This window comes from Sorex fumeus, unplaced genomic scaffold, assembly GCF_029834395.1.
Source record: "Sorex fumeus unplaced genomic scaffold, SorFum_2.1 ptg000199l, whole genome shotgun sequence".
Lineage (NCBI taxonomy): Eukaryota > Metazoa > Chordata > Mammalia > Eulipotyphla > Soricidae > Sorex > Sorex fumeus.
The window spans coordinates 1,227,280-1,237,555 of NW_026606256.1; the positions used below are offsets into that span (position 1 = coordinate 1,227,280).

General features: G+C 57.9%; 1 protein-coding gene across 1 annotated transcript; it reads right to left on the reverse strand.

Moving 5' to 3' along the window:
- Positions 1 to 2,309: 2,309 nt before the first annotated feature.
- RHBDD2 (rhomboid domain containing 2) lies at positions 2,310 to 9,733 on the reverse strand. Its single transcript, XM_056108221.1, has 4 exons — positions 9,469 to 9,733; positions 6,813 to 7,220; positions 4,105 to 4,255; positions 2,310 to 2,845 (listed from the first exon to the last, which is right to left on the reverse strand). The coding sequence occupies exons 1-4, from the start codon at positions 9,692 to 9,694 to the stop codon at positions 2,485 to 2,487; spliced, it is 1,146 nt and encodes a 381-aa protein (XP_055964196.1). The 5' UTR covers positions 9,695 to 9,733; the 3' UTR covers positions 2,310 to 2,484.
- Between the last annotated feature and the right edge of the window lie 543 nt (positions 9,734 to 10,276).

Genomic DNA, 10,276 nt, shown 5'->3' on the forward strand with positions numbered 1-10,276 from the left:
TCGGACCCGGAGGGCTTCCTTCACCTCTCACCCGCCAAGCAGGCCAGCCACCTGCTGCTGACTGACCCTTTGCACCTCTCCCTTCCCGAGGCCACATGTGGACTGTGTTTGGGGGAAAGGCAGGCAGGGGGTGGGGTGTGAGATTGGCTGGGTCAGAGGGGAGGCGGCCTCAGCTCGCTGCGCACGCTCGTGGTGCGTGGGGGTGTGTGTGCGCATGCGCAGGTGTGTGCGACCGCGTGGCTGTGTGCAGACAGGCACGTAGGCGTGTGTCCTCCTCCCGCACGAGTGCGACCTGGAGGTGAGTCGCCTGCGTGAACTTGCATGGATATGGAGGCGAGCACCCAGCTCGGTGAGTCCGAAACGTCAAGTGCTGCCTGTGCCAGGTAGCTGTGGGTTTACCTGCGGTTCCTGCTCCCCGGGGCCAGCTGGGCTCCGCTTTCCCGCTTGGACTTGCCCATTCCAGGCCCCTGGCTCTTCTGCGGCTGGAACTGGACCCCCAGGAGGAAGCGGGTCCCAGCGAGATCTGGGGGTAACGTGCGGGTCCCCAAGGAGCCAAGCTTCAGGGGCAGGAGGGAGAACCTAGATGAGCCTCCGGGCCAGCCCCCCAGGCCAGCCCACCTCTGGATCCTTATCCTGCAGGGTTGCCCTTCCCACCCTGCGCTCCTGGGAGCAGCCGCCTCTTTCCCTGCTGTGCTCCCAGTGGGCCCCTGGGCCCAGATGCCCACTCCTCCTCCTCCTCCTCCTGGCCCTTCCAGGAAGCCCGTTTCTCCTCTGGCTCTCCCAGGCGGGCCCCTTTCACGCCAGGCCCCCTGAGGGCATCCCAAGCAGAGCTGGGGCTCCCTCCTCTTCCTCATCGCAGCTAGTGCAAAGGATGAGGGGGAATGCTGCGCGATACCGCGTCTCTGCTGCCCCCTGCTGGCCAAACCGTGAAATGGGAATAGCTCTAGAAACTTTTTTTTTTTCTTTTTGGGTCACACCCAGCGATGCACAGGGGTTCCTCCTGGCTCTTCACTTAGGAATCACTCCTGGCGGTGCTCGGGGGACCATATGGGATGCTGGGAATCGAACAGGGTGGGCCGCGTGCAAGGCAAACGCCCTACCCGCTGTGCTATCGCTCCAGCCCCAGCTCTGGAAACTTCTTTGGCCCAGCAGCTCCTGCCTGCCTGGTACTTAGGGGAGGCTCGAAGCCTGTGGGGAGAAAGTGGAGCTCTTCCTCCAGCCTCACGTGCTGTGTCCAGAGGATGCGACTGGTCTGTTCCTCCTTCCATCCCGGCAGAGCTCCGGCTGTGCACTGCCCCCAGCTTGCTCACTCTCCAAGCCCAGCTGGCCGCCCCCTAAGCACTGTGTGGCGCTTATGAAGTTCAGTTCTCCGTCCCTCACCCCCGGGGCAGGGGACACCTGTCCCTTTATTCATGTGACAGATACTTATGGGGAACCAGCTTCCAGCTCATGGAGCCGCTGGCTCCTCCGGCTCGGGGCCTGAGAACCTGGTGGCTCTGGGAACAAGTGCATGGGCCATGGCTGGGAACTGCAGCTGGGAGAAAGCATCCCCTCAGTGGGCTCCACGGGCCAGCTGGGGACCCACCCAGGGACATCCAGGACATAGGCTAAGACTCAGATTCAGGGTGCAGGGCCCCCCACACTCATCCCATGCCCTGGAACCCAGAGTCATGCTGGTGGAAGTGTCGGGGCTGACTCTCCTCTGAGCACCCCTAGGCCAGGCTACTTGGGGACCTCGGGGAGAGGCCCCCTTTCATCCTCATCCCCAGCCCCAGTGAGACACCCCCCCGGATTTCTGTCCCTTCCGGCCCACCTGGCTGGTGTGCTAAGTACTGGGGCCCTCAGCATCTCCAAACTCTGGGACCCGCCAGAAAGTCAGGCTGGGACTCCCCACTCTGGGGGAGAGGAAGGTCCAGCGCTATGGCTACCTTCGGGGTGTTTCCTGTCGAGCCCATGGTATGGGGGAGGGAACCCCAGGCGATACTTTTTGGGCTCACCTGCCCCAGGGATCCTGGTGAGCCCAGTCCAGGGGTCAGACGGGCAGAGCTGGGGCTGCTCTCGTCTCCTGCTTCCAGGCCACTGGGCAGTGCTCACAGCCCGGGCACCCCTAAGCACCCCAGCGGCTCCCCTTAGCACCCACAGCCCCCTCCCAGGGCCCTCTCAGTGGTGGCCGGCCACAGACATGGACATTAGTGGAGGACGCAGTCTCTTTATACAAAGGTCTCAGACACCAGGCCCAGCTGGTGCAGGAGAAACACCACACGGGCGGCACAGACACAGGCACAGAGAGAGAATTGAGCAGTGCAAACACACAACAGAGGGGACGCGAGCCACAGTCACAGTGCCAGGTGTCCCTGTCCCCCACGAGAGTGGTCCTGAGACAGAGGGGACCAGGGGAGGAGGGGCTGGCATGGCACAGATGTGTCCCAAGAATAACGCGGTCAAGGACCCCCAGGGGGCGCAGCGGGGGCCCCAGGGAGTGGCTCAGGGGATCACAGCCAGCCCTGGAATGTTCCTTGGAGCCTGCGCAGCCCCTGCAGCAGCCGGATTCCGGGAAGGCACCACACCAGGGCAGTTGAGGGGGGCAGGGGGCTGCACCCCCAGGGAGGCTCCGCCAGAAGCTGGGTGGACCCCCGAGGGGTTATGGGCTGAGCCAAGATGGTTCTGCACATAGCACAGGCTGGAGGCAGGCTGGTAGGGAGGCAGGCTGGGCATGGTCCCGGGAACGGGGACCGGAAGGGAGGCAGCCTTGGCCCCGTTGGAGAGTTGCGCCTGCAGCGGGTAGCCAAGGGGCGCACTGGAGCAGCTGCTCTGCGTGGGGTAGGAGCCAGGGGGGGGATTGAGCCTGCAAGAGAACAAGAGACAGAATGTCAATCAGGGATCACAAGGCATGCAGCCCCCTGCGTGGAACGGGGAAAGGCAGGGCGTCCTCTCAACCCGGGGAAGAGCCTGCTGTGTGGAGGGCCCCGCCCCCCAGGGCTGCTTTCTCCCCAGCTTTGCACATGGGGTCTCCAGACCCCTACAGAACAGGTGTGTGTGGCCAGTCACACCCCATAGCCCGGCCACTCTGTGGGCAGGACCTGCAGGAGAAACGGACTCGGGCCAGCCTGAGCTGCTCCGACACGCTCCCCACAAAGCCCCGAGCCCCCCTGCAGCTGTGGGGGTGTCTGTGCCAGAACAGGCGCATTTATCTATGTGTTTTCTCTTCCAAGCCACTGGACCACGTTCCGCATAGGACAGCAGGAGCCCTGGTGTTAGGTGACGGACACACCTGGCCACGGGGGGGGGGGGGGACTGGGTGTGGACCACCTGCCTGTCAGATGTGGGGTCTGGGCTGGCTCCAGCACTGCAAAAGCCAACCACCAAGTAGCCTTGCAGGGGAAGAACGGCCAGACACTGAAGTCAGGTGCGTCTGGGGATCTTTAGGTTTAATGCGGGGGTTGGGCCTCCTGGGAGATTGGCCAGAGGCTGCAAGGAGACAGAAGTGCCTGGCAGACCTCTTGATGCCCCTGCAAGCACGGTTGCTCCACTGAGGACCCCCACTCCTCCCTACTCTGAAACACCCCGGCAGTCTTACGTGCCTGCCGTAGGCAGTGGGGTCTGAGGGGGCAGGCAGCAGGGAAGACCCCCCCAACCGCCCGAGCCGCACGTGGGTGTGAGGCTGCCAGCCTTGGAGAGGGGGCTCCCAGTGCCCCAGGGCGTGCGCTGGGGTGATGCCCACCATCCGTTTTGAGGAGCTGGCGAGCCCCTGAGACCCTCCCTGGGTTCCGGGAACCACCGTCCGGAGCCAGGCAGGCGCAATACCCCTGAGCTCTGGCTGTCGCCCACACAGTGAATCTCCAGGAATGACTGCTCGTGATTTTCAGGCCAGATGCAGCGTCTGCATCTCCACACTCCATCCCTCATTTGGCCAAGTTCAGTAGGGCCCAGGCCCAGGGCAGTGCGGGAGGGAGTGAGACCCTGACCATGCGTGTGGCCTGGAGGGAAAGGTGGGGGGACGCAGGAGGCTCAGCCCCCCTTCCCTCATCTCCCCGACGGCTGCCCCACTCCCCACTCCGCTCGCCTGGACTCAGGGTCCTGTCCACGTCGCTTCCCCGGACTCACCGCCTGCAGTTGTCGGCATTCCTCTCTGCTGAGTTGCTGGAGATGTACTTGAACATGGACAGTTTCCTCATCAGGCAGAAAGGAAACTTCCGGTCCAGCTTCAGGGCCATGCGCTCAGAGACATCAATTGAGTAGCAGTAGGAGATGCCGTCTGGGGTGGGCGGGTTAAGTAAAATGAGGCACAGCTAGAGAACGTGGGCCCCCAATTCCCCTCTGCAGTGGGGGGCTGGTCCTGTCACCCACCCCAGAGTCCTGAGACTAAGAGGCCAGCTCGAGGGACCATATATAGTGCTGCGGATCAAATCCCAGTCAACCACATACAAGGCAAGGACCCTACCTGCTATACTATCACTCATGTAGCCCTGCTACATTTATTTTTCTAAGACTACCATCTTCTCTTGCCTTGCACGTGGCCAACCCAGGTTGGATTCTTCTCGGAGAGCCTGGCAAGCTACAAAGAGTATCCTGCCCACACGGCAGAGCCTGGCAAGCTCCCCGTGGTGTATTCGATATGCCAAAATAGTGACCACAAGTCTCACAATGGAGACGTTACTGGTGCCCACTTGAGCAACTCGATGAACAATGGAAGGACAGTGCCACAGGACAGTGCTGCAGTGCTACCATCTTCTCTCTCCCACATCAATAAAATTGGTGATAATTAAAAACTGGAAAGAAATGGGGAAATCGCCAAGCATGTGGAAAATAAGCAAGTGATTTATGAATTACCTTTGGATCAAAAATGAAATCCCATGACAACGAGAAAACATTTTAAACTGAGTGATCAGTAACGTCTCCATTGGAGATTTTGTTGTTACTGTGTTTGGCATATCGAATACATCACGGGTGGCTTGCCAGATAATGAAAACAGCTTATCAAAACATGTAAGAAGCAGCTTAACTGTCTGCTCATGGGGACGTTAAGAGCTTTCAGTTTTCTAATTAGTCAAAAAAGGCTTGAGGGGGCTGGAGCAATAGCACAGCGGGTAAGGCATTTGCCTTGCACGTGGCCGACCGGGGTTCAATTCCCAGCATCCCATATGGTCCCCTGAGCACCGCTGGGGTAATTCCTGAGCAATTCCTGAGCGCAGAGCCAGGAGTAACCCCTGGGCACTGCTGGGTGTGACCCACAAAGCAAAAAACAAACAAACAAAAAACAAAAAAGGCTTGAAATCAATTAAATTTAAAATGAGATACACAGAGCTATGTGACTGATTTACTAGCTACTCTGACAGTTTATCAGGGTCACTTACTGGAGAGATTTAGGACTATACCTTGTCCAACAACACTATCAATTCTGATGTTTAATAAAGTAATCCTTGGGCTGGAGCTATAGTGCACTGGGGAGGGCATCTGCCTTGCACGTGGCCAACCCCGATTCAATCCCCAGCATCCCAAATGGCCCTCAAGCCCTGCCTGGAATAATTCCTGATCACAGAGCCAGGAGTAAGCCCCGAGCATCGCTGGGTGTGACCAAAAAAGCCAAAAAAGAAAAAAAAAAGTAACCCGCAGACCAGGAAAGTGGTTCAAAGGGTTTGCAAGTGGGCAGCTCAGGTGAAGCCCAGCACCACACGTTCCCCTCAGTACTTCCAGGAGTGACCCCTGAGCACCAAACTGGAAGTAACCCCTGAGGACTGCCACATGTGGCCCCTAAGGCAAAGAAAAAAAAAGGAAAAGTGAAAAAACATAACCCACTTTGTATGTTAGAATTATTTTTCCTAATCGCCCAAATCTGTGTAAAGTCTCCAGTCTGAGTTGATAAGCCTCTGATGGTAAATTTATGTTTATAACCTACCTTTGTGGCCTCAATTGTATATTCTGTTCACTGTCCTCCCGTTGTTCATCGATTTGCTCGAGTGGGCCCAGTAACGTCTCCATTGGAGACTTTGTTGTTACTGTGTTTGGCATGTCGAATACATCACGGGGAGCTTGCCAGGCTCTGCCGTGTGGGTGAGATACTCTCGGTAGCTTGCCAGGCTCTCCGAGGGGTAAAGGAATTGAACTCGGGTCAGCCATGTTGGCTGTGTGCAAGGCAAATGCCCCACTGCTGTGCTATCGCTCCAGGGTGTCAGGATGGCCGAATGGTCTAAGGCGCCAGACTCAATTGTATATATATATATATAAAAAAAAAATACCTTGATAAAAAAGATCAAACGAAACCAAACCAATAACCAAATCAGTCTGCTTCCTAGTGTTTCCAGGGAACATCACTGGCTAATGGGTACTTCAGGGCCTTCCAACAAACTCATCGTCATTAGTCAAATGTTCATACTCTAGACCACAAGAAAAAAATAAAAGAAATCTCATCAGAATATTGGAATTCTGCCGATTTTTTTTTTTTTTTTTTTTTTTTTTGCTTTTTGGGTCACACCCGGCAATGCACAGGGGCCATTCCTGGCTCTGCACTCAGGAATTACTCCTGGCGGTGCTCAGGGGACCATATGGGATGCTGAGACTTGAACTCAGGTCGGCCGCATGCAAGGCAAATGCCCTACCCGCTGTGCTATTGCTCCAGCCCCCAGCACTCTGCCGATTTTTTCCAGAGGAGGGAATCTGTGCCTAGAGAAAAGGGCAGACCCCACCCAGATGGTGTCAAATCAGAAGTTGGCACCCTGTGACCTGTGACCGGGCCAGCCTACACACAGCCCTACACACAGTCTACTGTGCCCTGCGCCGGACCGGCCTCTGGGGCCACCGCGGGGGGAAGGATACAGGCGATGCCGACGCAGAGGCCACAGAAGTTCCCCATGAAGGAGGTCTGGGGGATGAAGGCGCAGGCGCACAGCAGCAGCCACGGCATCAGCACCGTGGGCACGAAGACGCCCAACACCACAGTCCTCCGCATCCGGCTGCGGACAGAAGTGACGCCCATCATGGCGAAGGCCACTGGGCTGAAGCCGATGGCGGCCTCCAGCTCACCCAGCTCGACCAGGGAGAAGATGGTCTCACAGGACAGGAAGATGATGGCAGTCATGAGGGTGAAGACCACTGTGAAGAAGCAGTGGCGGACGGTGCCCACACTTCTCTCGAAGTTGCCGGCGAAGCGCAGGATGATCACGGCCCCGCAGAACAGGGACACCGGGTTCTCATAGACGAAGATGTAGGTGACCAGCCTGTAAACTGCAGAAAGAACTGGTCAGAGGCCTGCGGGCAGCAGTGGGTGCTCGGGGAGAGGACCAGGTCACCCTGCAGCGGTGCCCAGGGGACAGAGCTGGGCGCCGACAGAAGTCAGTAGGACTGGCAGGGGATGCCAGCCACAGAGGACTCCTGGCTCAGTGCTGAGGCCTGAATGTCTAAGCCCTTTTTCCCAGACCCGGAGCCCACTTCCAGGGGGAAAACAGATGAGGTGGTCTGCGCACGCCATGGTTTCTGAATCTGCTTCGTGAAATTAAGCAGATTCACCACTCTTTGTGGTGCTGAGGGTTGAACCTGGGGCCTCATTGCATGCGACATGCATGCATGCAAGGCAGGCCAAGGCATGCACCTACCGAGCCATGGCCGGGCCCGGCGGCTTTCTGGTCTGAATACTAACCTATTTCACCTGGCAGTCTGAGTGTTAATTAATACTAACCACGTCAGGGCTGCACTGAGAGGTGTCACTTAACTGTCTTGTGTGCCAGGCTCCTTGGCGGTAATCCCGGCCCCTCCTTCCATAGTGGCTGTTCAGGAGCAGAAAAGAGGGACTGTTAATGACCTTGCAACTCTACAGATAGTAGAACTGAGGCTAATCATAGAGGCAACTCAGATAGATGTCCTGAGTCTTAGTGAGACCTCCAAGTGGAGGCAGGCCTTTCAAACCGGAAAATGGTCTTTTCCCTCAAGTGGTTCTTTTTTTTCTTTTTCTTTTCTGTTTTGTTTTGTTTGGGGGCCATCCTAGCATTGCTCAGGGCATACTCCTGGCAGACTTGGGGGACAATATGGGGTGCCAGGGATTGAGCCACAGTCAGCCATGTACAGGGCAGGCAGTTTATGTGATGTATTGCCGCTCCAGCCTCTCAAGTGGTTATTTCTGATGTATATTTTATGGCCCTGGAGTGATAGCACAGAGGGGGCGTTTGCCTTGCATGCGGCCAACTTGGCCAACCTGAGTTCGATTCCTCCACCCCTCTCGGAGAGCCTGGCAAGCTACCAAGAGTATCTTGCCCATACGGCAAAGCCTGGCAAGATACACGTGATGTATTTGACATGCCAAACACAGTAACAACAAGTCTCACAATGGAGATGTTACTGGGCCCGCTCGAGCAAATCGATGATCAACGGGAGGACAGTGCTACAGTGCGGTCAGGGCACTATATGAAAGGAGGGAGGGATGGAGGGAGGGGGGGTGCAGAGAGAGAGAGAGGGAGAGAGAAAGAGAGAGGTGGCAGAAATTATGAACTCAGCAACCTAAAGGGCTGGGGAAGGGGCCTCCTCAGTGGAAAGAAACAGGATTATCTCCCTCCCCAAGGTCACTGAAGGGTCTGTGAGTGGCTGTGGCCTTCCACAAGCATTTTGCATCAGCCTGAGTCAATGTGCAGCTGTATGTCAGTTCAAGGTGGCTGTGGGGGTGGGGGCAGCTTCGGGTTAGGGTCACAGGTTGTGAGCCAGCCACCCCTCATCAGGCCTTCTCTGCAAGGCCTCAATATTTTCCATTCACGACACTAGTGGTTAACTCCTTCCCTAAAGTGAAGACTTCTGAGAACATTCTAGAAGCGTGGGTTACATACACCCCAATCCGGAATATCATGCAATTGAAAAGAGAATCTGGATTTCATAGCCTCCCCTTCCAGCACCCCTAATCCAGCCCCAGCTTCTTCTCCCTCATGGGCATTAATCAAAGGCCACCCAGCAGGTGTGCACAGGTCATGCCGGAACCACGCTACCAATTTCCCTTACCCCCTCCCCCGCATCCCTTCCCCTGGAGAGAATCGGTGACTAGGAGTCTTCCTTGAGCAGATGTTTATATTGAATTGATCTGAAACATTTCTTTCCCCCAGAGCAAGCAAAAGGCTCTGCAAAGCCCAGATGCCCTGCTGGGGCTCTGGGACTCTGGGACTCGTGTCCGTATGCGAAATGTCCAGGTCCCGAGGTGTGAGTGTGTCCCCGGGGAAGGCAAGGGAGCTAATTCTTTCAGTGGCGGCTGGTGCTAAGGCTGGCTGGGAGGTGAAGGCTGGACGCATGAAACTGGCTGACCAGCGATGCACCGGTCTGTGGGGGGCGCACACCGGGCGCAAGAAGGATGCCAGGGATGACGAGTCTGGGGCTCTGGGGAGGTCCTGGAGGAGGGGGCACTGGCGATGATGCGGACGGAGGGCGCGGGGTGGCGGCGGTGAAACCCGGGTTGGCCCCAGAGGCCTGGGGGTCCAGGTCCCGCCCCCCACCCACTCACCTTGCCAGTTGCGCAGCGCCTCGATCTTGAGCGAGAGGTTCGAGGGCGCCAAGGGCCGCGACATCAGGAGCAGGCGGGGCCCGGACACCACGAGGGAGACCAGCGCGGTGAAGAAGGTGGCGGAAGGCACCTCGGGAATGAAGAACCAGCCGCGACAGCGGGGCTCGGGGGCCGCCAGCGCGGTCGGCCCGGCGGCCGCGCGGCCCCTTCCGCCACCCCGCGACATCTCCCTTGGCAACTGCGGCGCCGGCTTCCGGAGACCCCGCCTCCCCACGAGGCCCCGCCCCACGCCGAGTAACCCAATCCGGTCGTGCCTTTCCGCCCCGCCCCGCGCCGGGTAGCCCAATCCGGTTGCGTCTTTCAGCCCCGCCCCTCGCCGAGCAGCCCAATCCGATCGTGCCCTTTCGCCCCGCCCCGCGCCGAGCTGCCCAAACCGGTCGCGCCTTTCCGCACCGCCCCGCGCCGAGCTGCCCAATCCGGTCGCGCCTACCTGCCCGCCCCTCTGCCCAATGTGTGGTCTGGGATTGGGTCCCTGTAAGAATGTGTCAAAGAAATGATGTGGGCCTACGGCGAACCTTCTTGGGCAAGTCAAGTGTGCAAATGCTGAGCTCCGTTCCTGGCCCCTCCGAACTTCTTTTTTCTTTTTTTTTGCTACTGGGGCCGTACTTGGGGGCCACCGGGGTGACGCAGCTGTACTGTGGGGTCTTGCAGTGCTGGGGGTTTAATCCAAGGTCTCAAGGCTACATTACAGCCTGCCACAACCTCCGCGACTCAAAATGTCATCGCCTCCGCCCATGATACTTAATGA